The 27,771-nt window shown below is 39.1% G+C and overlaps 2 protein-coding genes across 5 annotated transcripts in view; one reads left to right on the top strand and one right to left on the bottom strand.

Annotated features, from left to right (window-relative positions):
• The window catches only part of tex10 (testis expressed 10), a 32,641-nt gene extending 18,089 nt beyond the window's left edge, over positions 1–14,552 (bottom strand). The window contains exons 1-10 of one of the 2 annotated variants that reach the window (XM_034297851.2): positions 14,433–14,552; positions 11,377–11,560; positions 10,360–10,886; positions 9,621–9,830; positions 6,697–6,943; positions 5,933–6,045; positions 5,209–5,468; positions 4,655–4,793; positions 3,080–3,249; positions 1,319–1,496 (exon numbers count right to left, since the gene is read on the bottom strand). In XM_034297851.2, the coding sequence (XP_034153742.1) occupies positions 1,319–1,496; positions 3,080–3,249; positions 4,655–4,793; positions 5,209–5,468; positions 5,933–6,045; positions 6,697–6,943; positions 9,621–9,830; positions 10,360–10,886; positions 11,377–11,556 (2,024 nt within the window). In that variant the 5' untranslated portion in view covers positions 11,557–11,560; positions 14,433–14,552. Of the gene's footprint in view, positions 1–1,318; positions 1,497–3,079; positions 3,250–4,654; positions 4,794–5,208; positions 5,469–5,932; positions 6,046–6,696; positions 6,944–9,620; positions 9,831–10,359; positions 10,887–11,376; positions 11,561–14,085; positions 14,226–14,432 lie in introns of those variants that run through there. The other variant, XM_034297850.2, reaches the window with a different exon arrangement.
• On the top strand, positions 13,774–26,928 carry si:ch211-197h24.6 (uncharacterized). 3 transcript variants are annotated; one of them, XM_034297852.2, is made up of 13 exons: positions 13,774–13,886; positions 15,316–15,373; positions 18,398–18,428; positions 19,827–19,904; positions 20,027–20,166; positions 20,313–20,438; positions 21,022–21,067; positions 21,191–21,265; positions 22,056–22,205; positions 23,041–23,255; positions 23,473–23,577; positions 24,855–24,918; positions 25,014–26,928. In XM_034297852.2, the coding sequence occupies exons 1-13, from the start codon at positions 13,879–13,881 to the stop codon at positions 25,034–25,036; spliced, it is 1,119 nt and encodes a 372-aa protein (XP_034153743.1). In that variant the 5' UTR covers positions 13,774–13,878; the 3' UTR covers positions 25,037–26,928. The 3 variants fall into 3 exon arrangements, with proteins under 3 accessions (XP_034153743.1, XP_034153744.1, XP_026780038.1); XM_034297853.2 differs by having other exon boundaries at positions 13,777–13,886; positions 22,059–22,205; XM_026924237.3 differs by lacking the exon at positions 13,774–13,886 and adding an exon at positions 14,587–14,725.
• The last annotated feature ends 843 nt before the right edge of the window (positions 26,929–27,771 follow it).

Genomic DNA, 27,771 nt, shown 5'->3' with positions numbered 1-27,771 from the left:
GCTATTATAATTCATCCAATACAAACCTTTTTGAGTAATAACTCAAAAAAAAAGCTTAAAACACATATGCATGTATGTGTTGAATGCGACTGAAACATATTATAAATTTCTTACATATGGTATTGTGAAAAAGTGTATGATTTCAGCTATATTGTATCCTAGAATCAAGTGGAAATCTTTCACCAATCCACCAATTTCACTTCAAAAAAAAAAAAAACCCAAACAAACAGTGGAACACTAAAATGATTAGAGTGTTCAGTTTGTGATTTTCAGATTCAGTTAATAAAACCTGTTGTTCTAAATTTGATCATCAATACAAATGAATAAGTCATAAAAGAACAAGAATGTAGAAAGTGTACCAATACTTTTGAGCACACTAGGAAACACAACTCTAATAAACATGCACATGGAATATTATAAAATGTTTCTCTCCGAGTTTTACTAATGTATATGTTGGCTAAAGAAACAGCAAATATCAATTTTAAAAAAAAATGGACTGATAGATGGAAATGCATTCGCTGAATAAATAACGCAAACACAATGTCTGTAGTAAGTGCCACTGATAAATGGCCAATTCAGCGCTCAGCTATTAGCCAGTGCAAGTCAGCTTTGTCTGCGTATAATGCGAAATGTGGCCATTAACTGAAATAAAAGAGAAAAACTCAAACTTGCTCACATTATCAACTGGCTCATCCATTCTGTCTATGATTCCTGTAGTGGAAAGTTTTTATGTTTATTCAGAACTAAGAAAACCGAGTTGCACCATTTTCCCTGTGCTTCAATTTTCTCAGCTAATTATGATTGGATATTTATATTCTAACATTCTTCTACAGGGATACGTCAGTCCACCCTGAAACACATTCAATGTTTATATTGAAATATTTGTGATGTGCTTAGTGATTCTAGTGCAGTTAGAAAGTCTTTAATATTAGACAATTCAACAATTTCAAGCATAAGTGATAACAGGTACACTCAGCTAGGTAGTGATCTAGGAGATGACAAGCTTCAGAAGCTGATGGTGAAGTGAGAGAGCTGGACAAAGTAAAGGACTAAAGCACTGCTACATCGCTCTCTTTTGGTATAAATGAGGTAAGGGCTAAATCCCACTATCAGCGGGTAATCAAATGGCATTGTGGGTAATGAAGGAAAGTGTTAACCAAAGGGACATCCTCAAAGAAACAATAAAAATACAAGAACAGGTAGTGCATCATAAGACAGTATAACAAAGAGGACTGGGTATTTAAATGGGAATCTGGTTAGGATCTGTGCAACAGGATCTGTGTGTGTGTGTGTGTGTGTGTGTGTGTGTGTGTTGTACCTGAAGTGTACTGTGCGGATGAGTGTGGCAGCAAGACTTGCAGAAACCCTGCCTGTGTTACACACTTGACTGAGGCAGGCCAGAACATCAGCAGGAAACGCTGGCAGGTAGAACAGGATCTGAACCAAGCGCTGTTGCTGTTCCACCGGCAACAACACAACACAGCCCTCCTGAGGATCTACACACACACACGCACACACCCCATGCAGAATTCACTGTTACAAGTTCAAATGTTTGTGGAAAGAAAAGAGAAAGAGCTCCCCCACCTGATACACTATTCAAACTGTTACTCTGTAGTAAGTAAATGTGTGTACGTGTGAAAGTTTTTCTAACAAGGTAAAAAAAGTTTTTCTGTCTCTCTCTTACACACACACACACACACACGCACAGATCACATGCATGGCACATGTACAGTACAAAAACTGTATTGTAAATGGTAAATAATCAAAGCCATACACCACAATCTCTATTGCTCTCTGAAATTGTGTATGAGAGTGCAAGTGAGGTGTTTGTGTGTGTGTGTGCGCGTGTGTGTGTGTGCAAAACGGGGAGAGAGTGTATTCTTCCCCTGTAAGTGATCACAGATAGACAGACATTATTAGCTGCTGACGCACTCTGCTGATGTCACCGGAGCCACCACACACAATGGCAGTGCTGTGTTCTGGAAACATGAAACTACAGAGGACTTATCACACTCACACACACACTCACACACACACCTCACTTGCACTCTCATACACAATTTCAGAGATTGTGGTGTATGGCTTTGATTATTTACCATTTACAATATAGCTTTTAATCTGTACATGTGCTCTGTGTGTGTGTGCGTGTGTGTGTGTGTGCGTGTGTGTGTGTGTGTGTGTGTGTGTGTAAGAGAGAGACAGAAAAAACTATGTTAGTTTATATCGCAGGTCACATTTTGCATAATTCATAAGTATCAATCACTTAAAAGACATAATCTTCCACCAAATCGGAATGGCTGTTTCCCATGTCTATATATCTGATTTCACTTCATCACACTCCTGATGAAGTCCAGCCATTAGGCTTTTTTTTCCCCTACATCTAAATAACTCACCAGCCACTTTATTAGGAACACCAGTACACCCACTCATCCATGCATCATGTGACAGCAGTGCAATGCATAAAATCATGCAGATATAGTGGTGATTCCTGTTCTCGGCTGACAAGAGTGGAAGTTTTGATGTGTTATCCGTTCTGAGGAGCTTTTCTGCTCACCACGGTTGCATAGAGTAGTTAACTGAGTTACTGTATCTTTCATGTCAGCTCCAACCAGTCTGGCCATTCTCATCTGTCCTCTCTCATTATCAAGGCATTTCTATCAACAGAAAAGCTGCTCACTGGACAGTTTTTGCACCATTCTGCATGAACTCTATATACCATTGTGTGTGAAAATCTCAGGAGATCAGCAGTTTCACATGTTTCCCCATGCTGATGTTGGATGTGATCATTAACTGAAGCTCTAGACCTGTATCTGCATGATTTCGTGCACTGATTGGCTGATTAGATAATTACATAAATGAGCAGATGTACAGGTATTCCTATTAAAGTGGCCATTAAATGTATGTTGTTTAATTGGAAATACCTCACGTTAATATTGTGATATGATTTATGTTATGTTGAATTTGGGACAGTAATGTAAATCAGCAAAGAATGTTAGAAAAAAAAAATAAGGAAAAGAACTGATAAGACTTTGTGTGCGTGCATGTGTGCGTGTGTGTGTGCGTGTGTTTGTGTGCTCACCATACAGGCTGCCTGCATGCGTCTGCAGACTGTGCAGCAGGTCTTTGTTGCCCCAGGCTGCAGCTGACTGCACCGTCTGCAGGATCTGTGCAGACAGTTGAGGATTACGGCCACCCAACTGCGCCAACTGCAGCGGCAAAGATGCCAACCACCGTGTCAAAATCCTGCTCCTGAGAGAAAGAGAGAGGGAGAGAGTGATCAGGTAAAAAAGAAACACAAAGAACAGACCCTTAAGGAAATCCCTGAAACTTGACCACCGTGCACTAAGAGTTAAGTTAAGCACTAAGAGTCAAACAGTAATTCAAAAGCAATAGTCTTTTCCATAGTTAAAGCAAAAACTGCAACTTCGTAACTATTTTTTTTATTTTATTTTATTTTATTAGTGCAGTTAAGTGCTGATTAACAACAGCAAACAATGCATGGAACAGCACTTCTAATAGCCTTCCTTGGACGATGGACGCTATGTGTACAATTGGGTCTGGGAGGATTTTTCTAGGCTGATAATGACCTGGGAAATGAACTGAATTCAGCTCTGGCCTCACTGGCATCCAAAAAGGAGTTTGGATCGTTCTAATGATGTGCTGTAGCTAAACTTGTGCAATATTGATTTTTCCCTGATTTACCATGTTAAAAAAAATTGCAATCATCCATAGCCAAAAAAGACAGGAAAGCAAGCATTTCCACCATGTCAGATTTAAAGTAGTGTAGGGGAAGGTGTAATAATATCATCAGCTGTGTAGTCGGGAACTGCTTGCTGGCAGTGGCAATCACGAAAACTTAGCTGGATGGTGGATTTTTAAGTGATTCCACAATAAAGTGCAATAAACAAACAAACAAAAACTATTAGAGTGCATTATAATCCTTAATCGGTTGTCTAATGTGTACATGGCCGACATTTTTACAGTTGATCTTCTGCTGCTGAAAGAACAAAAAAAGCTTATACAATCACCCTCTAATTATTATCACCACTGATATTATATATATATTTATTAAGTGTTTGATTTGACACTTCATTGTAGGTTTAGTTCATTTTTTTGTCTTTCAACTGAAAACTAAAAGTGCAGTTTCTGACCATTTTCTTTAACATATTTCGGTGTATCCCTTATAAATGTAAATTAAATATAGGCTAGATATACTGTCAATCTCAAAATATTCCTCCTACAGATAGAGATTCTTAAAGATGTTTAAATCACATGGTGTGTAAACGTTTTAAATATTTTAACATTGGATTTTTTTTTTTTTTTTTTTTTACACATCTGCTAGGACACCATATATTTTTATTCAAATGATATTTCAATTATGGATCAGGAACCTGAAGCAGTTTTCATCAAAAGAAATTGCAGATGTTTCCAGCAATTCCTTTGGAAATGTGAATAGTCTGAAGAGGAGCAGAAGGGTGAAGCAAACATAAACGCTGTCCACTTCTACTATAGTGAATATTATATCAAAACAGTAACACCTTCGGTGTAGTATAGGGGAACATTATAGTAAAAAAGGTCAAAGACATCCACCCTACTCTCCATTCCTCCATATGAGAGTTGTTCAACATACACTTAACCATGTATGTACGTGTACCTGGCGATATGAGGCTGGTTCTGGTGCTCTTGTATGTAGAGTTGACTAAAGAAACGCAGCAACAGGGTGCGCACAGACAGTATCAAGTTCTTCTGTTGATACTGAAAATACACAGCTTGTAGGAGCTCTTCCGTCACGGCTGAAGACACACACAAACACATACACACACACTTTACATCCAACACTACTTATTTAGGCAGGGGCACATATACCCAAGATATTACATAAGCTATATTAAATAAGCCTTATAAGTTTTATTACATTTTACAATATCATCATAAATTTGTCTTTAAAATATATATGTTTACGTATATGTGTACATGTCTCCAACTCTTTGAGCAACTTTTTAACCAATGAAATTTCAGCAGACATTGAATTAGCGACCATTAGCGAAGAAATCTTCATTATTTCAAAAGTAGTGTCTCACTAGACTGCCTTCTAAACACAGAGTAGACATAGTGAGAGAATTCTGAAGTATCCGTGATAACATTATCACTTCCCAATCTCATTATTTGAAGCTAACGTGAAAGTTTATGACTGGAAGAAAGGCTCACCACGGCTTCGCTGGGTAACAATCATCCTCCAAACCACCTCCAACAGAGCAGCGAGGTGCTTAGAGCTCAGCTTCCCGCCACTGGACAGTGTGTCTGTAACAAAGGCTCGGATTGGCCCGAGCCAGTCTGCATCCTGGCCGGCGATGTGGTCCCGCCCCCTCAGGCTGAGCGTCACCATTACCTGACACAGCATGACATTCAGAGCCAGTGGCTCTACAGTTCCTGCAGCATTAATGCCACCCATCATCTGCTGCCTGTTCCTATAGGAAGATAGATTTTGCTTCTGTTAGACTGGATCACATACACATGTAGGTTTTCAATAGCTTATTTAGTGACATAAAATACAAAAAACAAAAATCCAGTGTCAGAGGAGAATGGCCAGGCTTGTTCTAGCTAACAGGAAGGTTACAGTAACTTTTTACAACCATGATGAGCAGAAAAGCATCTCAGAATGAATAACACATCGAACCTTGATGCAGATGGGCTACGACAGGAGAAGACCACATCGTACACATCATGCATTTCTTAAACATGATGTGAAACTACCACAGTCTGATTTTGGAAATAACTAGCTAGGAACTTGAAGATCAAGCTCTATTTATATCTTTTATCAATAGATTTCAATAAAGACAATGAAAGTAGAAAAAAAATCGCCACGTCTAAGACTTTAAGCTTTTAAAATTTGGTTGTGCAACAGGTTAAATATTGACACACGCACACACACCTCTTTCCATCCATTTTCTTCTTGTGTCTGGCCACCTCTAGCTGTCCGTAGGGGAAATTCTTCATGAAGTGCTGCTTGAAATCATTCAGGTAAGAATTTCGAAACCAGGAATCCTACACAACATAAGAGGCCAAAACATTCAACAAAATGACAAAATGAAATGTTTCCTTTGAGAGGAGCCTGTGTGGTAAACAGCATTTTGGGAAGTATTCTGTCCCATACTGAACAATAACTTCAGCTGTTCTTTAAAGCATGTTATTTTAACCAGACTTGAAAGCAATTCCATAAATGAGAGTTCCACAAAACACAAGAGACATAACAATTGCCCTGATTTAGGTACACAGGTCAATAGGTCATGGGAACAATCATTACCTCAAGTCGCATTTTCAGATTGTTATTGTTGGATATACAACTTAATGGTGACACATAACTAGCACCAATATATCATTTGTGTGGTCTAGGGGTGTAACACAGTGCCACTACCTGTATCTGTTTAACACCGTATTTAGTTTTAAACCCAAAGTAGGTGTGGCCTAAGAAAACCGTAAAGCATTTTATTAGTTCTGTGGGTTTTTTTTTTTTTACCACTATGCAAAAAACACTGGGGAAAAAACAGCAGTAAAAATGACAGCTCTGTCAGCAAGTGTGTGAATTCTGGCTCTGACTGTTCCTCAACCTCAGCTACGTCATGGCAGTACAATAATGTATGGCTATACTACAGTGGTGGTGGTGGTGGTCGTGTGCGTGTGTGTGTGTTTACACACCAACATGTCCTGTTGGTCTTTCTGAGGTGTGAGACGTCTCAGTAGCTGCAGTATTGTAAGGATCTGGAACATGAGTGCCATGGCTTCCTCTGAGAGCAGGTGCCCGCTGTCTGTCTGAGCTCGTCCTCCACCCACGGCCTCCACCCACACCTCCAGGAGGAGAGGCACCAGCGTACCAGCAAAACCCTGCACTGTCTCTGCTGAACACAGGTCCTCACTCACTCCAGCTCCAGGCTCCAAATCCAGCCTAGGGCATAATGAGTCAAACACAGACGCACATCAAACACTGGCCTATTCACAATTTTTTCTTTTGGTTGACTGAACACAGGCAGAATAATGGGACAAAGCCACCTGTGAATCATTAGTGGTTATAAATGCATTAAAATAGAGTAAATTCATAACATACACTATATTACCAAAAGTATTCGGTCACCTGCCTTAACTCACATATGAACTTAAGTGCCATCCCATTCCTAACCCATAGGGTTCAATATGATGTCGGTCCACCTTTTGCAGCTATTACAGCTTCAACTCTTCTGGGAAGGCTGTCCACAAGGTTGAGGAGTGTGTTTATAGGAATTTTTGACCATTCTTCCAAAAGCGCATTGGTGAGGTCACACACTGATGTTGGTCGAGAAGGCCTGGCTCTCAGTCTCCGCTCTAATTCATCCCAAAGGTGTTCTATCGGGTTCAGGTCAGGACTCTGTGCAGGCCAGTCAAGTTCATCCACACCAGACTCTGTCATCCATGTCTTTATGGACCTTGCTTTGTGCACTGGTGCGCAGTCATGTTGGAAGAGGAAGGGGCCCGCTCCAAACTGTTCCCACAAGGTTGGGAGCATGGAATTGTCCAAAATGTTTTGGTATCCTGAAGCATTCAAAGTTCCTTTCACTGGAACTAAGGGGCCAAGCCCAACTCCTGAAAAACAACCCCACACCATAATTCCTACTCCACCAAATTTCACACTCGGCACAATGCAGTCCGAAATGTACCGTTCTCCTGGCAACCTCCAAACCCAGACTCGTCCAGCAGATTGCCAGACAGAAAAGCGTGATTCATCACTCCAGAGAACGCGTCTCCACTGCTCTAGAGTCCAGTGGCGGCGTGCTTTACACCACTGCATCCGACGCTTTGCATTGCACTTGGTGATGTGTGGCTTGGATGCAGCTGCTCGGCCATGGAAACCCATTTAATGAAGCTCTCTGCGTACTGTACTTGGGCTAATCTGAAGGTCACATGAAGTTTGGAGCTCTGTAGCAATTGACTGTGAAGAAAGTCGACGACCTCTTTGCACTATGCGCTTCAGCATCCGCTGACCCCTCTCCGTCAGTTTACGTGGCCTACCACTTCGTGGCTGAGTTGCTATTGTTCCCAAACTCTTCCATTTTGTTATGATAAAGCTGACAGTTGACTGTGGAATATGTAGGAGCGAGGAAATTTCACGACTGGATTTGTTGCACAGGTGGCATCCTATGACAGTTCCACGCTGGAATTCACTGAGCTCCTGAGAGCGGCCCATTCTTTCACAAATGTTTGTAAAAACAGTCTGCATGTGTAAGTGCTTGATTTTATACACCTGTGGCCAGGACAAGTGATTAGGACACCTGATTCTGATCATTTGGATGGGTGACCGAATACTTTTGGTAATATAGTGTATTGAGATTAAATAATACTGCTAATAAATGACAAAATTGACAAAAAGAACAACCTGTGTATTTCTAATGGTTCTAATATAATATAATATTAATAATATACAGATTTTATTAAGGAGATCCAATGACTCATTAAAATTCAGAAGCCCATTTTAACTGAAACATTCACCGAGAAATCGGCTATTGTAAAAACCTGGAAAGATAAAACTCCAACAGAAAGACTTTTACATTAAACAATTCCATGTGATAGTGGTGGATTCATGATTACTATAAACTACAATACATTTTTTTCCTCAAACACAGACATCCTTCATATTTTGATTAAACCAAACTTTTTAAAATAAGGCTTTGAGGAAGTTCACCACACTGCCGCTTATACCTTCCACATTTTGGTTTAGCAACTAGAAAATTTGCAAATGTACATGTGTATACTTAGAACCTTTTTCCACTGTACAAAGTACAAACATTTTTTAACACCAGAAAACTTGTACTGCACCAAAGGTTCCAGTTAGATTTTTGCAGTCTGCTCAAGACCAGCACCAACAACATCCAATACTACACAGAGATGGGTCAAGGAGCCAAGTGGTGTACCAAATGCAATATTATTTACAGACAAACATTCATTCAGTTAAACAACCAACACACTGGTGGGAGATTATATGACATTACACATGGATTTAGTTCTATTTCACCCCGTCTAACCACCAGGGGCAGTGTGAATCAACCTAGACTCACATAAATACTTTCTGCTGCACGTGCTCATGCATGCTGAGACCTTCAAACAAAGCCACAAAGTGACAGAAGATGCAGTAATTGCAATAAATAATACTTTCAGCCAAATTCCCGTCTTCTGCTTGCCTCATATACGTCAGACCTTCTTGTTCTGATTCTATCAATTAGGCTTGTGTGATCTAATGATTTAATCCTCCCTAAACAATCTTACACTAACGACATTTATTCTGATTATTATATTACCAGAGCTGCCCATCTTTATGCACAGTGAGTAAGAGTTTTTGTGACTGCCACTGCCAGCAAGCAGTTCCTGACCGCACGGCTGATATTATTATTACACCTTCTCCTAATCTCCTTAAACCTGAAATAAAAGAAATGCTCTTTTTCCTGTTTTTTAAGGCTAGTAGTTCTGGATGTATAAATCTTTAATCACACATTTTTACTGGTAAATCACAAGCAGAGAAAAATTGCACAAATCTACTATCAACATACATTAGAAATAGTACATAATATTAGCAATTCCATTAAAACACAGCATACCTTAGCCGATAGGTGGAGCGTGGTGTGGGCTTTGCTCCGGAATTCTCAAACACTTGAATGCTCTCTTTACTGAATATCTGCTCCTCCCAGTTGATTTCTACAGGTGTGACCATCCCTTTCTCTCCATTCCGTATCCCGAAGCCACTTCCACACACTACACCGTCTTCTGTAGGCCTCTCCTCCACGACTGCCTGAAGAAACCGGCCCAACCTAAACACAGACTAAATTAATACACACTTTATAATGTACAAACAAGTGATATTTGATAGAAATCTTGCATTGTTACAACAACCAAAGAGAACGCGAGTCAATGACTGACGTAAAGGCAGCAGCAAATAACTGGTAAGCAAGTAAAACTGGTAAAGATTAAAAAAAACAAAACAAATACTATCGTATAAAATAATAATAAAAAAAAAAATCAAGGGAATTAATGGTGAGACACTTCAGTGTTTACTATGAGCTAGCAACATTAGTGTTATTGCTAATCTCTTTAAACACTAAACACTTGCATGTTCTTTTCCTTTGGCAAGCATTATGACAAAGTAAATGCAAATATATACATACACATATACACATATACACATACACACACACACACACACACACACACACACACATATATAATGTATTCAAACTACAAAACTACAGAATTGTCTAGAAATGGCACATGGATTATACCCACAATGTACGTTGCAATTTAAAAAAAAAAAAAAAAAATCACACACATTGATCTCAGTACCTGAGCAGGACAGTGAGTCTCCATTGCTGCGCTGTAACAGATCGACTAGTGCTTATAGAAAGCGCATAGCTTCCTTTCTCCGCCCGATCTCCACTGGCTCTGCCTCCGTCCGTGGTGCCACTCATCCGCCTCTGCGAGATGAGCTCGAGGAAGTTTGAAAGCAGCACGGCATGTCTCTGTGCTAGCAGAGCAGGATAGTGCTCAAGCAGCACGTCCAGCACCCGCAGCGCATCCTCCTGGATACCAGTTGAGACGTGGGTCATGGCGCAGGAGAGGTGAGCGCCAAGCAGAGGGAAGAATGGAGCCACACGCTCGGCTGGCAAGCACTGCGCCACCAAGCGCAGGAGACGTGAACCGGCTGCCCGCACAGCGCCGTCTTTATCAGTGAAGAGTGCAGCGACTTCGGCGAGCACGACTGATGCATGCTGCTCGAGCAGGGATGGATGAGCTGAGAGCAGCTCACGAAGGCCTACGAGAGCACCCTGCTTCACACTGCTGCTGTAGTGGTGCAGCTGGGACAGCAGATCCTGGGAGAAAAACACACAGGAACAAAGGAATGAGACACACACACACACACACACACACATATATATATATATATACACATACACATACATTTACATACACATATATACATACACATTTTATATATATATATATATATATATATATATATATATATATATATATATACATATATATATACACACTCATACATATCATGTATTGTAGTAATGCCTTTGAGAATCTTGATATGACATTATTTCATATCGCCCACCCCAACTAAGAGGCTCTACGCCCAGTTTTTTCCTTTAAAACCGCCTCCAACTTCTTTCCTCTTCCGGCTCTGCTCAGTTATAATACTCACCCAAGATGGGATGATGGGATGTAAACTTTTGCACTCAGCTGTGTACTGACACACTGGTGAATACAGTAGCATGTTAAGAACATAGCCATAAGGAGTAGCTAGTTATGATACCCAGGACAGCTAACTCAGATAAGACAGTATGTGTGAACCTTAATACTGAGCTGTCGGTGTGTAGTCGGTCCACTGTCATCTCGCTTCAGCTGATCCGGTAAATGAATGCTCCTCGATTTAAAGTTGACATTAGTTGAATTTTCCGCTTTGGGCTTCTTCTTGCCAACTTTTAGTTTCACTTTATGGAAATCGTCCTGCCTTTTCTTCTTCTTTGACATTTTCCTGTTAAAACAGAAAGGAACAATTAAAACAGAATAGACTCTGAGTCCATTTAATAAATAGTAGAGGTGTGACTCTGACAGAGGGAGCGTCACATCTCTACTATTTATCACTATTTACTATTTATTTATATTTATTATATAATTATTATTTCAGTTCATTACTCTCTGATATGACTCTGTTTGGTTAAAATGAAGTTTTCCACCATGGGAAAGTCTTCAGGGCAGATGAATCCGGTATCTAATAACATGACAAGCTGTGTTTTTTTTGTTTTTTTTTTGAAGTCTTATTAATTTCAAGAGAGAGAAAAAGTATGTGCGTGACACGGGGTTGCGATTTCAGCGACAGAGTCAGTGCAACAAGAAACGTCTGACCTCATGTGGCACGTGATTGGTCCGAAGAATTGTTCAAGCCAATCATTTGGATTTGTCGCAATTTTTCAAGAATCTCAATTCAAACGTTGCTTGTTGCAATGCCTCTGTCACTGAAATTGCAACTCCACGTCGTGCACATAAATTTTCTCTCTCTTGAAGTCTCCAGAGGATTTCAACAGGATTAGATGAAATCACAGTGATACATTCTTCCATTTTTTTTTTTTGTGCGTCAAACTGTACATGAGAATTAATTGCAGGTAGGAACGGAAGTTGTGATTTCATCTAATCCTGTCATATATGACGTTGCAAAGAAAAATAAAGCTTCTCTGGTGACTGTACATTGCTACTACAGTTAGCTTGCTTTGCTAGTCCATCAATGAAGCTACTACGAAGCCTAGCACATAAACAACCAATTTTCACACTAATTAGTGCATTATTTTTATTTATTAGAGACAAACTACAATTGAAACAAGCTCCATGTTGCTTGCTAGTGGGAACACAGGGTAACACGTGGCTTCATAGATGTTCCTGCATTAATACAAATATCAAAGTAGTATATTCTAACATACTGATAAACTCATATCAGTCCAAAAGTTTGCATCTATTATTCTGAATGTCTTATAAATGTTCTCTAGAGAGACAGTAAAGGAAATGAGGTGAGACACAGACAGAGAAAGAGAGACACAGAAACAGAGAGGGACCGAAAAAGAAAGGAATGGGAGACGGACAGACAGACAGAAAAGGAAAGGGGAGATGAGAGAGAGACACTGACAGACAGATAGAGAGACAGAGAGAGAAAAGGAAAGGGAAGGAGAGAGACAGACAGACAGAGATAGAAAAGGAAAGGGGAGGAGAGAGACAGAGAGAAACAGAGAGACAGACAGATGAAGATAGAAGAAAAAAGGGGAGGAGAGGGGGAGGAAAGAGACAGAGAGACAGAGAGAGGAGGAGAGAGACGGACGAGAGACAGAGAGAGGATGACAGAAGAAGAGAGAGGAAGAGACAGAGAGAGGAGGAGACTGAGAGACAGAGACAGAAGACAGAGAGAGGAAGAGAGACACAGAGAGACGGACGAGAGACAGAGATAGGATGACAGAAGAGGAGAGAGAGGAAGAGACAGAGAGGGGAGGAGAGAGACAGAGAGAGGAGAGAAGAGGAGAGAGAGAGGAAGAGAGAGGAGAAGAGAGGAAGAGAGACACAGAGAGACGGACGAGAGACAGAGAGAGGAGGAGAGAGACGGACGAGAGACAGAGAGAGGAGGAGAGAGACGGATGAGAGACAGAGAGAGGATGACAGAAGAAGAGAGAGGAAGAGACAGAGAGAGGAGGAGACTGAGAGACAGAGACAGAAGACAGAGAGAGGAAGAGAGACACAGAGAGACGGACGAGAGACAGAGAGAGGATGACAGAAGAGGAGAGAGAGGAAGAGACAGAGAGAGGAGGAGACTGAGAGACAGAGACAGAAGACAGAGAGAGGAAGAGAGACACAGAGAGACGGACGAGAGACAGAGAGAGGATGACAGAAGAGGAGAGAGAGAGAGAGACAGAGAGAGGATAGAAGAGGAGAGAGAGAGGAAGAGAGAGGAGAAAAGAGGAGAGAGACAGGATGTGTATATAACTGGGCTACAGTGTCCCCCCTGTGACGTCAGAGCGACACACAACCGCTAACTTCTCCCGAGAATAATAAAAACACAGAACCAGCCAACAAATTACACAAGCACCGCTAAACACATCATAAATATATCAGCATAAACATATCCTATATGTTTCAGGCTGGAGGTTCTCTTTAAGGTCATTAAATTCACTGCACGTCCCCCAAACAATAATTATTACATAAAACACCATAAAACCCGTACGAGTCGCTCAGTTAGGGAGGATTTCTGCTCAATGTGGCAACACACCGCATGCGCTTAGAGCAGGAAAACTACGCGTGAACGCGTTCTGGAAAATGAACAGGTATATGGTTATAAATGCTAATCGTATATGATTTAAATTCGGTCTTATTCCTAATCCGGTTTGTTTTCTAGAGATGGATTTCCATGCATCTGAGTGATGCTACTAACTAGCAACATGCGAGTCCTGGCAATATTTATCCAAACCACTGTCTCATTTACTTCTTTAATTCTGCACAACCAATAAATAATCGCATACTCACATGTTTTGTTAGATTTGAGATCAAAACAATACGATTTTATGAAGTTAATTTGATCAATCACTGGATCCTGTGATCGAGCTACTACATGTGGGGTCCTTTACGTATACAGGCGCCTACACATATGCCTGAGTATAATTACAACAACTTGTTTAAGTATTTAATTAAAAAAAAAAGTAATTAATTTAGTTCTTCTGGAACATTATTATATACATAAAATCAAGTAGTCTGGGAAGAATCCTATGCCTGGGAATTTTTAAAAGGTGTTTTAAAATGCAAAAGCTTTATAGCCGTCCAGACTTTATTTAATTTGTCTGAACTTTTTGCATAATTTATTTTGTAATACGTACCCCTGACGATGTTCTTGTTCGCAAACGTTATATGTACACTCTAGATTGTATCGTATACTCTGTTGTTGTTAATAATAATTAAAATATATTTTTTTTAATAGTAATACAGGCGGAACAAAAAATACCAAACACCTACACGACTTTAATTTTGAAACCCGCCGTAGTAAGACTGCCGTTTGCCTGATCAAAATAAAAACGAAAAAAACAAACAAACAAATAAAAACGTGTTGACTGTGAAGTGTTTCATTTTGTACTGTTGTGGAAAATTTAGTATTGTTTAGCACAAACCCGAGGTAAGTGCAGCAGATTATTGATAACCGTTTACTTTACTTATTAAAGTAAACTGAGCTGAGCGATGTGTTTAGTAAAACGCCGTTTCTCTTTCTGTTGTAACGCACCATTGCTAATGCTATCACTACTAACCTCAGGCTAGCTACTGTTTAATTCTTAATGAAGAGGAGAATCGTTGTGTCTGTTTATTAAAAATAACATTTATGTAGATGATTCCTTGAGGTTTCTTCGTGTTACATTTTAAAAACGTTATACTGTTGCTGTTTTACGACGAAGGAACTATATTAGCTGCTGTCAAGCTAGCTATTATGCCATGTATTGATCTTTATTGACGTCATCGTTAGGTCATCAGTGCATTAATATAAACTTGTGATTTAAATTACAGCTGGCACTACTGTTAAAAAAAAAAAAAAAAAAAAACACTCGCTGACCAACCAGAGTAAAAGATTAAACATTGCTGTGGTATAAGTTTAGTTGAAATATTTTGTAATATTTTTAATAATATATATATATATATATATATATATATATATATATATATATATATATATATATAATATATATTTTTTTAACATATTGGGATTTCTCACAGAATGGAGGCATCAGCTCAAGTACACACTTATCACCTGAAACAGAAGAACATTGACAAGGTGGGTTAAAGCATAATTCATATCTTTCTATACTGTTTATTTACAAAAACCTCAAACTTGCAAGTGAATATTACAAATTCATAGAACTAGCTTAGTTTCTCACTGTCAGCTGTTTTACCCATGCTGAACAGTGTGATATTAAAATTACGTTTACTTAGCTGTTGGACAGCACTGCCAAAGAAAGTATTTAACCGTCAAGCACTCTGATATATTGGAGAAATCTTATGCCATCTTTTTATAGCACGTGACTTCCACATGACTGTTGAAATTGCCCTCGTGTGGCAGTGATCTTGCATTTACATTTTATTTTTAACAAGATACTGTGGCAGGTTATAAGGAAAACATGGTACGTTTACTTGGTAGCCATAAACATAGAAAAATTAATGATACATGTGTTGTGGAGAACCTGAGCTGTTGCCAGTATCAGAACATCCCAGTTTACCAGAACACTCTATGACCATGGACACCCCCCAGATTTGCACCTTTACCTATGAAAAAAAGCTGTTTAACAAAATGCATGTCTAAGCAAAGAGGTTTTTAAGTGTAGACCATCCAGAGTTACAACATAATAAGAGAGCTTAGCTCTAGCTGCCTGTGGTCCTAGTAAAACTACATCTATCTTGTTGGAATTAAGTAAGAGGAAGTTGCTCAGTGTCCAACTTATTATTATTATTATTATTATTATTATTATTATGCTCATCTGGCTTTGCAGAAACTTACAGCTGTATACCATCAGCATAACAGTGGAAGCTGATACCATGTTTATGAGCAGTTGTACCCAGAGATAGCATATATATGATGCACAAAAAACAGTGAGCTAAGGACAGAGCCTTGTAGAACACCAAACTTGATAGAAGTAAGTTAGATAAGAACTGAGCCAGGAAAGGGCAGAAATATTTTGGTCTGGGGAATCAAAAACTGCATTGAAATCAAGCAATCAAGAGACACTTGTGATCAGAGGCCAGTATTAGGTCATTTACTACTTTAACCAGTGCTGTCTCAGTACTGTGATCAGGCCTAAAGACTGAATGAAAGATTTCATGCATGTGATTCTTATGTAAATATGAGCTTAGATTCTGAGCTACAATTATTTTTAGGATCTTTGAGATAAAAGGGAGATGTTTTACAAACAGGAATTATGAACATCAGAAATAAGGAACACCTTCTAACTACTTTATCACTGTAGACTGCATTTGTAATTTACTCTGGCCACAGGTAACTTCTCTGAGGGACAATATTTTGCCATTATGTACTGCATAATGGCAAAATATAAGTACTGCCATTATGTGCTGCAATAATATTTGTGTAAGAACGCATTACTGTAATTGAATTTGCTGAGGATTTGCATGATGCACATTGCACAGCACTATAGCGTCAAGTGCAGTACCGATGTGCTCACACGCATACATATGAAAACCACACTGAGCCACATTGAACACTTCCATTTTGGCCTATCAACTTGTGGGTTAAATTTGGAAAAAAAAAAAATTAAAGTAGTCATCATCAGAGCTGTAGAGCTCCTCATAAGTATTCATTCTCTTGAACTTTTCCACATCTTGTATTTTTACAACCTGGAACCAAAATGGACTTAATTAGGATTTTTACCATTTGGGTTACACAGTGTTTCTGACATTTCAAGGTGCATTTTTTTTACTGTAACACAAAGGTTAATTAAACAAAAATACAGACATATTTTGATTACATTAGTATTCAACCTCCTACATTCATACCTGCAAGAACCACCTTTGGCTGCAATTACAGCTTCTGGGATATGTCATTCTTCTTGGTAAAATGCTCATACTGTGTCAGATTGGATGGAGATCATTGGTTGAAAGCAACACATTGCCACAAATTTTTGGAATGAGGTTTGGGATTTGACAGGGCTATTCTAGCATATTCAGGTTCTTGGAGTTTTGGCTTAGCAAGGGCAATATGGTTAGGATCATTGTTCAGTTGGAAGCTGAACCTCTGCCCCAGTCTGAAGTCTCTTGCAACCTGGAACATCTTTTCTTCTAACATTGCCATATATATATATATATATATATATATATATATATATATATATATATATATATATATATATATATATATATATAGTTGTAGTGCTTTGTCCCAAGGCCCTTTGTCTTAAAAGTTCCATTGTGGTCTTATCAGACCAGAGAACCTTTTTGCGCATGTGGGCTGAGTAGATAACTGTGTAACTAATCCCCCTCACACCTTCAATACTATGTCACATCTGCAAAATATGGAAAAGTTCAAGGGGGATAAGGCACTGCATGTTGTTTATGTACTATGGGCTGGTAGGCAAATGTGCATGCAAGCATCTACCTATAAATGAGACTGCCAAGTGTCTTTATATTGTTATTGCAATACTGTCTGATGGCTGAATATAAGCTTTGTTTGCAAAAACCATGAACGTACAAGAGAATACAGAACTAGCTACACATATTAGTGTCTGCTGTTTCCCACATGCTAAAAGTAGCTTTTTTAAGGAGCATTATGCTTCATCAGTATTCTTTGCCATAATAAATAAATGACTGGACTTCACAAGCTAGTGGGAGCCTAACATCAATGCTGTGTCTGCATTGCATAGCATGATGCTCCAGTCAACAGAATGACAACCAAGATCTTTAAGGCATACTCACGAGTATGAATCGAGAACAGATTCTTCTCTGGGGTCATGACCCCATATGTCTTCTCTGTGCAGCTTACTGCCTAATTTATCCTGAGTTATTAGACATGGACTGTTGTTTTCATGTCTGCCTAAAAAATCCCCATGCTATAGTAGGGAAGAGGCAGATTAGTGTTCTCCCAGTACAAGTCTATGACCAACCAGTAGAGTCAATTGTGGCTCCAGAACCTTCGTACTCAAGAACAGCCTCCTCTACTTATGGAGAGCAACGAAGAGGAGGATGGACCACAGGAGTGTTGGGATATTGTTCCCAACCTCACATGCTATTCTGTCTCTCTAACTCCTCTTTATTTCTCTTTCTTTCTGACGGGTTTAATTGTCATCTATGACAGAAAAAGCAGCAGGTCTACAGTGGGGACATAGGTAAGTCTTGCCCTCAGAGCCCAGTTCTTTACTCAGCACTCTCTGGCCCTGGCGATGTCATTGCCAATGTGCCATATCTGAGATCTTCAGAGTTTCAGTTTTCTGTGTAGCACATACATTCAGCTTCTATGGCTGTAATAGAATTTAACACTTTTTCAAGAATGTGTAATTTTTCTAACAAAATGTTTGTTTTTTTTCTAGAATTATTATTAGAATCTAGCCTGAACAACATTAGAAACTGTATTACCTATTTTGGCTTGGCATGTTTGACCTTGTGTTATTTAACTTTTCCAGCCCAGATTAGCTGCAGGACAATATTTAATGGTGCAGCAGATTAATTGATGGCAGAATTGGGGTACAAGGCCCTGGTCAGTGTTATTTGAGCCGCAGTAAACCAGTGTGAGTTATATATTGATCAAACGAAAACTTAACTTAATGCACTTAAGTTGGACTGGCTTTGCCCACTGCAACAGAGGCTTCTGTTGAACAAACTTGGAGGGCCATAGTCCAGAGAGATGTGGTCCAAAGCTAGTTCAAACATGAACTGTATGTTGTATACAGCAACAGTTAGTGAAGGATAAGGGTATGTTTGCTGGCCAAACCATCAAAATCAGCTGCACTAACTTTATATATGTGAGAGAATTGTGCCATTAAAGAGAACTGATTAATGGCCTTAATTGGACAAGTCTGATTCAAGTGCTGTTTTGCAGAAATAGATACTGGCTAAATATAGAAAGAAAGTAATCACCTGAAATATGACGCGGGGACATCTATCTGTAGATAGAATGTGCGTCTATCTATAACTTGTGATTCTCTGGAAGGTTCAGAAAACCTTCCTTATTCTCATCCCAAATTTGTGGAGGACCACAAAGAATAAAGAAAGCTTAATGCTTTATATTGTCATTTAGAATCTATGGAGAAGCTGCCAATTTATGCAAAACATCAGACGATTTGTGAACTGTGTTCATGGTAAAGAAATAGACCATTTGATCAGAAAGTGTCAAATCTGATCCAGTACCAATGTACTGATTCAGTCAACTGTCGGCCCTGTAGAGATGCTTGATATTGGGTTGGGGCATCCCTACTCTGAACCAGGGTATTGTGACCAGTAGAATTAATGAGAAATTTTTACATGTTGTTCAGCATGTTCAGCACTCAGATTTCAATTGTGGCTCGATTGCTTTGCCACACTTTTTCCATTCTGTTGATGTCTGTGTGGGAAAAGCACTGTGATTAAGTGGTCTCTGGAGTTTAGGCGTATTTACAGTGAGGGTTTTTTTTTTTTTTTTTTTGGGTCTGTTTTGAATGATAACGTTCAGTGTTCTTGTACGTTAAGGCATGTTTAGTATGCTCTATGGGGTGTAATATTGTCATTTTAATTTATGCAACTCCCATCAGTGTTCACCAAGCATGGATCAGTTCAGACCATACCTTCCCTGTCCAAACGGCTGAGAACTGTCACAGACCCAGTTCTTGGTATGTATTCTTGTATATGTATGTATTCTTAATGAAAAAATTAAGCTCACTGTGGAAATGTTTGAGTATTAAGTAAGTGTGTGTGTGTGTGTGTGTGTGTGTGTGTGTGTGTGTGTGTGTAGGCCTACAGTATGTATGGGAGTATCGCAGCCCCAGCAAGTCAGTCCCTCCTCATTACCAGTGTAGATTATGTAAGGTGCAGCAGCTACAGAATGAAATGGTGGCTCATATTACTGGATGGAAGCATTGTTTCAGATACATGGTAAGGCTTGTAGTTCTCAAATCAACTGTACATCACGTGTGTGAACACTGTGTTTTCCCAATGCATTAACCCTTATTAGAAATGGGGGAGGGGCTAAAACGTGTTTGTATCTGCTGTAACAGTTTTCTTTTTTACTTGAATAACAGAAACACGCTCACCCAGAAAAAGTGTCCCACAAAGAAGAGGAAGTAAAACAGGACCCAGACACCAAGAGGGCAGTCAGAGCGATTGCTGCTGAGGTGGAGAAAGCTGAGGGCAGAGGTCAAATCAAGGTGAGACATTGTACAGTTTATTTATATCCTGTTTTCCTACTTGCATAAAATCTGGAAAAAGTGCCCTAAGAGTAAGCATTCCTCACATACAGTGTGCAGTGCAAAGGAACACACATTAGCATCCAAAAAAGCAACAGCAAAAATAAAAATGCAACAGTAAAATCAGAAACAAGCCAACATTAACATGAAACAGAAGAGGGAGCTCCTTATTGAACCTCAAATGCATGCTCCTGTGTGTCAGTCTGTGAGACTACGGACAACAGAGAGCTGGACGATGTTTACTTTAAGAGGAAATATGATATTGATTTTATTTTAGATATGCTGTCAACTTTGCATAGAATAAATATGAGCATGCATACGAGGAAAACCCACCTAGGTAGCCGTGTTCTTCAGAAAAAAGAATTACTCGTAACTGTAATAACATAAGCAACTTTGCATTAAATCAGTTTAACTAGCACTTTCCCTCCTAAGTCACTGTGACATGAGAACATTTGCTGAGATCCTTGTATAGGATACCTGACTTGTGATGATGCAAATTTCAGATTCACTTAGTAATGCACAGTTGTCTGGTTTTTTTTTTTAGGTTATGATTAGGGAACCTGGTGATGTACCAGTCTTTCAGAACATGAGTAAGTCCTGCCTCACTCTGCAAAATTCAGATATTCTCTTATACTTGACTCCACTGTAACATATTGGCCCTTTAGTTTACACTACCTTGTGTGTGTGTATGTGTGTGTGTTTGAATATAACAGAGTCTGCATATCCCAGTACGGGAGGACCAGGTGCTACAAGTCTGCTTGGACCAATTCCTGGAGGTTTTCACCCCGGTTAGTTTGTATATATGTGCAGGGGAAGTAAAAAGTAAATGCATCCTTGTTTTTTGTTAGGTCCTACCCACTCTGCAGATTTGAAAATGGCACTTAAGTGGAAGGGCTGCAGGTGTGTGTGCGGAGGCAGGGTGCAGTGCCTGTGTGAGTAGAGGGGCAGTAGGAAGGCGAGAGGGAGGGGTTGTCAAAATGAGCAATTACATGAATAAAGCTTTATGCTAATATTGGAAAACTTCTTACCTCCAGAATCTAGACCTGCCAACCTTTACCCATTTTGCATAGAAACTCTGCATTTTAACATTGTAAATATTATCCACTTTATTAATTGCTTGTCTTGATTTTCCCACTTGAAAGATGTGCTGAAGTCGTGCCCTCTGTCTTAGACAGGTAATTTGTGAAAGGACTCTACTAAAATATATGGTGTCCATTCCCCCCAAAGTTGCCTATGGTTATGCATGGCACATTGATTGTAATAATCCAAAAACATCTGCCAACTCCTCAGCTGTTCAACGCTCTAAACATTTACAGTATATAGTGTGGCGTGAGAAGGGGTAGAGGGTATCGTCACCAGAGGGTGGTAAACATTGCTTGACTTGGGTGCCATGACACATCATCTGTGCCTATAGTAGAGCTGAATCAGAAGGCCACTACAGAGACTGAACAACAAATGTTTATATATATATATATATATATATATATATCATTTTTTGTGTTTTTTTCCTCATTAATTTAACAGTTTGGGTGGATGAATTGTAATTTTTAGCAAAACTAATGATTTATTGTTACAAAGCAGGTGGACCTTTTGGTGGTGGTTTTTCACAACCCCCCTTCCCAGAAGAGTTCCCAGCTCGGGGTGGCATGATGACAGATTTTCCTCCCAACATGCATGGTGGTCCAGGTGATGTTCCCATGAGTGGACTCTCCAGCTCTGGCCACTATGGTAATTTTACATGGGGCCAGACAATAGAGAATTGCTGTTTTTATGTCTAGAATTGTGTATCCCTGTTGAAATTGCTTACATATATCCAGGATTAATGGCATCCTTTGTGGAAATGAGAAAAAAAGTTAATCAATTAAGTAAATAAGTGGTAAGTGGTATTTTGAGCTAAAACATGTCAGGGGATTGTATAGTTTTATTTAAACGTGTATTTTTTCGTCCAACACAAAGTTGTTTTAAGTAGTACAGTAACAGCTTTGAGCCTCTTCCATTACAGTGTCTATCAAGGTAGGACACTCGTAGAGGGTTGTTGGTCCACTCCTCATTGCACAACATTCTGCATTACATCCCGTTTGTGCATGTGGACTTATTCCCCAATTCAGACCACATGTTTTCAGTAGGGTTCAAATCCAGAGAATGAGGTGTGCTTTGGTACAAGTCTGTAGAAATCCTAACACTCCACCTGCATATTTGTAGAAATTTCAGGGGGGTTTTAAATAGTAAATTTACTATAAACTTGTACATGTATAAAAATGTTTGGGGGGGGGGGGGATTATTTAATTTACATCATTTAATAAGGGGGAATTTAATCCATTTCAGTGTTGTAACAAAATAGGGTTAAACTATCTATACAATAAATATGGAAAGCATGTCCACGTACATTGCTGCAAGAATATTTTATGCAACTTAAACTGTGTGCATGTCTGCTCAACGTGAGTGTTGCACAAGTCATATTAAAAAAATTCTGTTAATATCCTACCACAGTGGTACTTTGGAGCAGTCAGATCTTAAATTTTGGATACTGCCATCTAACAGCGAGATCTTACTTCCATGCTAGGACCAGACAGGATGATGGGAGGTCCAGAGAGCATGCAGCATTTATCCAACAGCAGATCGATGCACATGGGCTCAGACAGATTTGGGATGGGTCCACGAAGCGAGGACATGGGCAGAGCTTACCTTGATGATCTGCCAATGAACGGCAGCGATAGAATGATGAGAGCTAAAGGCCCAGAGTCCAACAACACCCTCACAACACTTCTCAGATATCTGGTATAGTTCTATACATTTGTATTGTAAATATTTAAAAGCTTGAAAAGCTATTGAAAAGGTTGTGTATTAGCGACTGATACTGTAGTTCAAAAAATCTTGTAGGTTTAATTCCACTCACTTATGATGATGTTCTTTTGGTGAAACATGGAGCTAAATTAAAGTTTAAAAAAAGGTACACAATTTGGCAGTGGGGTTTATTCAGTCTTGTTTATTTTAGGATGCATTCCGCATTGAGTGTGAAGATGATGCTCAGATTGTGCTGAAGATCACGCAGAAGCTCACGGATGTCTTGATGGAGTACCGTCTCAGGACTATCTCCTCGGTAACAAATTCTGCTGGGAAACTTGTTGTTGGGGGGATCAGCATTCTCTATGATTTTCAGTCGTTTAGTTCATAATAATTAGTATAGTTTGGCTTTCTATCTGAAATACGTTAAAGCATTGTGGGCATTTCCATAAAAATAACTAATTTTCTGGGTCCAATGAAATATACAGCTTCATCACCAGCAGCTTGTGACCATAGATTTTGGTGGGGTAAGAAGAAAGCCTCAAACAAAATTAAGTCATGAGGCTATCACACCTGACTTATGCTACAGGATGTTATCTAGTGAATTTTTAGAGTAACCTTGCCATAGAGTCAACAGTCTAGCAGCTCATTTTGAGCGGTTTTAGACATACCTATGTTTAACTGTGTTCGAGATAATGTCATTAACCAGGGTTTACAGGTTTCAGTGTAATTCCCAGCTCAACTGCATCTTACAAACCACACAAATGACCTGAAATAATTGTTTCCCACACATTTCTGATGTACAGACATTACTCCCATAATCCCCCTTTTCCTCTCCAAATCTTTTCAAGATATCTTGTAATAGAAATGGTTCTGTGCATCAGAGTCTGTCACTGTCTGCACTTACAGTGTACTTTGCTTTTGTGAAAATTCATTAGTTGTAATTCCAGTGGTTTGCTATAAAACAAGATCTTGGTGACTGCAAAGTATTTTTAAACTATCCCAATCTGGCTAACCTGTCATTACCTGTTTGTCTACTGCTCCTTCTCCAGTGAAAAGCGAGCATGGGGCAGAGAGTATCCCTTCCCCAATGGACCTCTATTAGAGTGTGTTCCCATTTTTGACCACTAGGTGCAGTAATAGCTATGGACTCCAAATGGCAAGTGTGCAACGTCTAGAAAGGCAATGAAATCAATGAAACATCAGCTCATAGCTGTCAAATAGCAACACTTAGTTGGTATTTAAACAGAGTTTTAAAATGTATAGATTTGTGAATGGGTACTTTATGAAGATTAACATTTGTTAAAAGGCTGAAGGCCCTATGGACGAGCCACCACTGAACTCCATATAGAATTTCCTAATCATAATCTGATATGATGTGAAGACACGTACTTACGTGGTGATATAATTGCAATTTGAGCTAACACTCTCACAAACAACTATTCCACACAAAATGTAACATACCTTTTCCTTTATCTAAAATTGTTGCTTAAATATATATTATTATTATCATTTTATACACCTAGCTTTCCAGTGCAGTATGGCGTTCCTACTGACCTCTGTTCTAAGTGTGTTAATTCAAATGTTTTCCAGGGATCTAGAATGAATTCTTCCCACCTCCCACCAAGCTCTGACAGATTCTCCGACAATATGTCAGGTGCGCCATCAACGTGAATGTCACTAAAATATTCATACACTTAGCTGTTGTGAGAAATGTTCATTCTAATTTCTTCTCTCCTTCTCTTCTCTCAGGTCCTTCAAGATTCTATAACTGAACAGCCCATGTGATGCTGTCCTACATACTTTCATTTTCTTCATGTGGCAACTGTTTTAATGTATAGTCCCCTTCTAAAGTATTGGTACAGCAAGGTCAAATCTTTTATTATTTTTTAGTTTATTTTTTATTAATTTTATTATTTTATTTTTTTTGCTATATATTGAAGACATTTGGGTTTGAGATCAAAAGATGAATATGAGATGATAGATCAGAATTCCAGCTTTAATTTCCTGATATTTACAGCAGGATGTGTCAAATAACTTCAAATAATGTGGCACCTTTGGTGGCAGACCACCCAGTTGTCAGGTGAGCAAGTAGTCTTAAAGTAAATAGCACTTAATATTTGGTTGTATATCCCTTGCTTGCAATAACTGCATCAAGCCAGCGACCCACTGACGGGCTTGATGCTCTTCCAGACTTGTACCACAGCTTCTTTCAGTTGTTGTTGTTTGTTTTCTCTCTTCAGTCTCCATTTCAGGAGGTGAAATGCATGGTCTATTGGGTTAAGGTCTGGTGATTGACTTGGACCGTGTAAAACTTTCCAATTTTTTCACCGTTGAAGTCCTTTGTTGTGTTGGCAGTGTGATTTGGATCATTGTCTAGCTGCATGATGAAGTTCCTCTCAATTAGATTAGATGCATTTCTCTGTAAATTGGCAGACAGAATGTTTCTGTAGACTTCTGAATTCATTTTGCTGAGTTATATTATCAGTAGAGATTAGTGAGTCCATTCCAGCAGCAGCCATGAAGCCCAAGCCATGACACTACCTCCACTGTATTTGACCGATGAGCTTGCATGTTTATGTCATGAGCAGATCCTTTCCTTCTCCACACTCAGGCCTTTCCATCACGTTGGTAGAGGTTCATCTTGGTTCTAGAACTTTTGTGGCCCATCTCTGTATTTTTTTGCAAATTCCAATCTGGCCTTCTGATTCTTACTGGTGATGAGTGGTTTGCATCTTGTGATATGGCCTCTATATTTCTGCTCTCAAAGTCTTTTTCAAATGGTGGATTGGGATACCTTCACCCCTGCCCTGTGGAGGTTGTTGATGATGTCAGTGACTGATGTTTTTGGGTTTTTCGTCACAGTTCTCACAGTGTTTCTTTCATCAACTGCTGCTATTCAATAGTTGGCTGGTTGTTAGTATACCAGTGGTTTCTTTCTTTTTCAGGACATTCCAAATGTTGTATTGGCTATGCCCAATGCTTGTGCAATGGCTCTGATCCCTTCTTTTTTTTAGATTTTTAGATTCAGCTCTTTGGTCTTCATGTAGGTTTATCCTTTTTAACAAGAAATGCAGTCTTCACAGGTGAAACGCAGGGCTTAACCCAAGAGTAGACTTTCAGCTATTACTTGTTTAAACAATCAAGCTAACAGAGCACACCGGGGCAACAAGAAACACCTGCCAGTCACATGTTCCAATATTTTTGATCACTTCATAAACGGATGGGATCAAACAAAAGGTGCCTTGTTCTAAGTTGTTTAAAATATCTACATGTAAATATCAAGAAAAGAAAGGTGAAATTCTGAACTATCGTCTCATGTTCATCGTTTGATCTCAAACCCAGATGACTTCATTGTAAAGCAAAAATAAATCAATTGGCCTTGCAGTTCAAATACTTTCAGAGGGGACTTTACTTCTCAGTACAAATCTTTTTGTATTTTATCTTTTAATTTAATGCCAAATCCCTTAGACTTAAATAAGGGTCTTGTGTTTGTAGTGTCTTCTGATTTGCAGGACATTCCCTTAAAATACCTTACATCAGGTTGCTACAGGATTATTCTGAATTTAGTTATAGATTAATAAACCTAATGTTTATAGGTTTGTTTATAAGGACTTCTGCAAATGTTTCCTATTGTAATGTCAATAAATATGTAAATAATTGAGTACCATGTGTAGTCATCTGGGATGAAATCTGTTCTGGGAATAAGTAATAATTCAGTACACTGTTGTGTTCTAGGTGATCGAATTTATTGTGGCATGGGATCAGGGTTTAATGCAGTCTAACTGGGACAGTAAGAGACCCCTTCCAGACTTGGTATTAGGTGATCAGTTTATAAAGCTGTGGAAGTCCTTCTAGAATAATTTTGGTTTTCAGGGGCTGTGAGCTGAGCAGACTTCATAACAACCCAGTTTTGCCAGTGAATACCTTTGAACTGCTACCATGTGAAGCTCTATAATTTTAATGCTGTCTTGTTAAAAATTGTATTGAATTATGTTCCTTTTAAATATTCCAGTGCACTTAGTATTAATAGCCATGCTGGTAAAATTTGGAAGGAGCATATACAGTGGACCTGGGAAACAAACTCCTGCTATGTGTAGGGATGCACACAGCTACATAATATTTTGAATAATTGACAGCCAGAGGTCACAACAAAAGACACACTGATGAAGAGTTCTGTCTGAAAAGTTTAAAAAAATAAAAATAAAAAAAAAACTTTTCTTTTAATATTTGAAGTATACCACCAGAAGGCAGCACTAAGTGCAGGTCTGAACAGGGTCAAACGCATCATATAATCCCATCACTCGGACCACTTGCTGAGTGGTGTGAACCGGTGCGTCTCAAAGTGTCCTTGACATCATGGTGTTACCGAATATTGTAACAGATTTTGCAATAATTGTCTTCTTGTTGGACTTAAAAAAATAATGTATAGGGTTTGGAAGGGGAATATTTAAAAATAAATCATTACAAAAAAAATTAGATGTACATTCCTCATAGCACATACCTGTCT

The sequence above is a fragment of the Pangasianodon hypophthalmus genome, chromosome 22 (genome assembly GCF_027358585.1).
Source record: "Pangasianodon hypophthalmus isolate fPanHyp1 chromosome 22, fPanHyp1.pri, whole genome shotgun sequence".
NCBI lineage: Eukaryota > Metazoa > Chordata > Actinopteri > Siluriformes > Pangasiidae > Pangasianodon > Pangasianodon hypophthalmus.
This window is presented reverse-complemented; position numbering and strand designations above follow the sequence as displayed.

What these genes read in the sequence shown, in the direction of transcription:
- si:ch211-197h24.6 (XM_034297852.2), top strand. An exon ending in CTCCAGCTCTGGCCACTATG is followed by an intron (nt 22,206 to 23,040) that starts GTAATTTTACAT and finishes CTTCCATGCTAG; the next exon opens with GACCAGACAGGATGATGGGA. An exon ending in GTCTCAGGACTATCTCCTCG is followed by an intron (nt 23,578 to 24,854) that starts GTAACAAATTCT and finishes AATGTTTTCCAG; the next exon opens with GGATCTAGAATGAATTCTTC.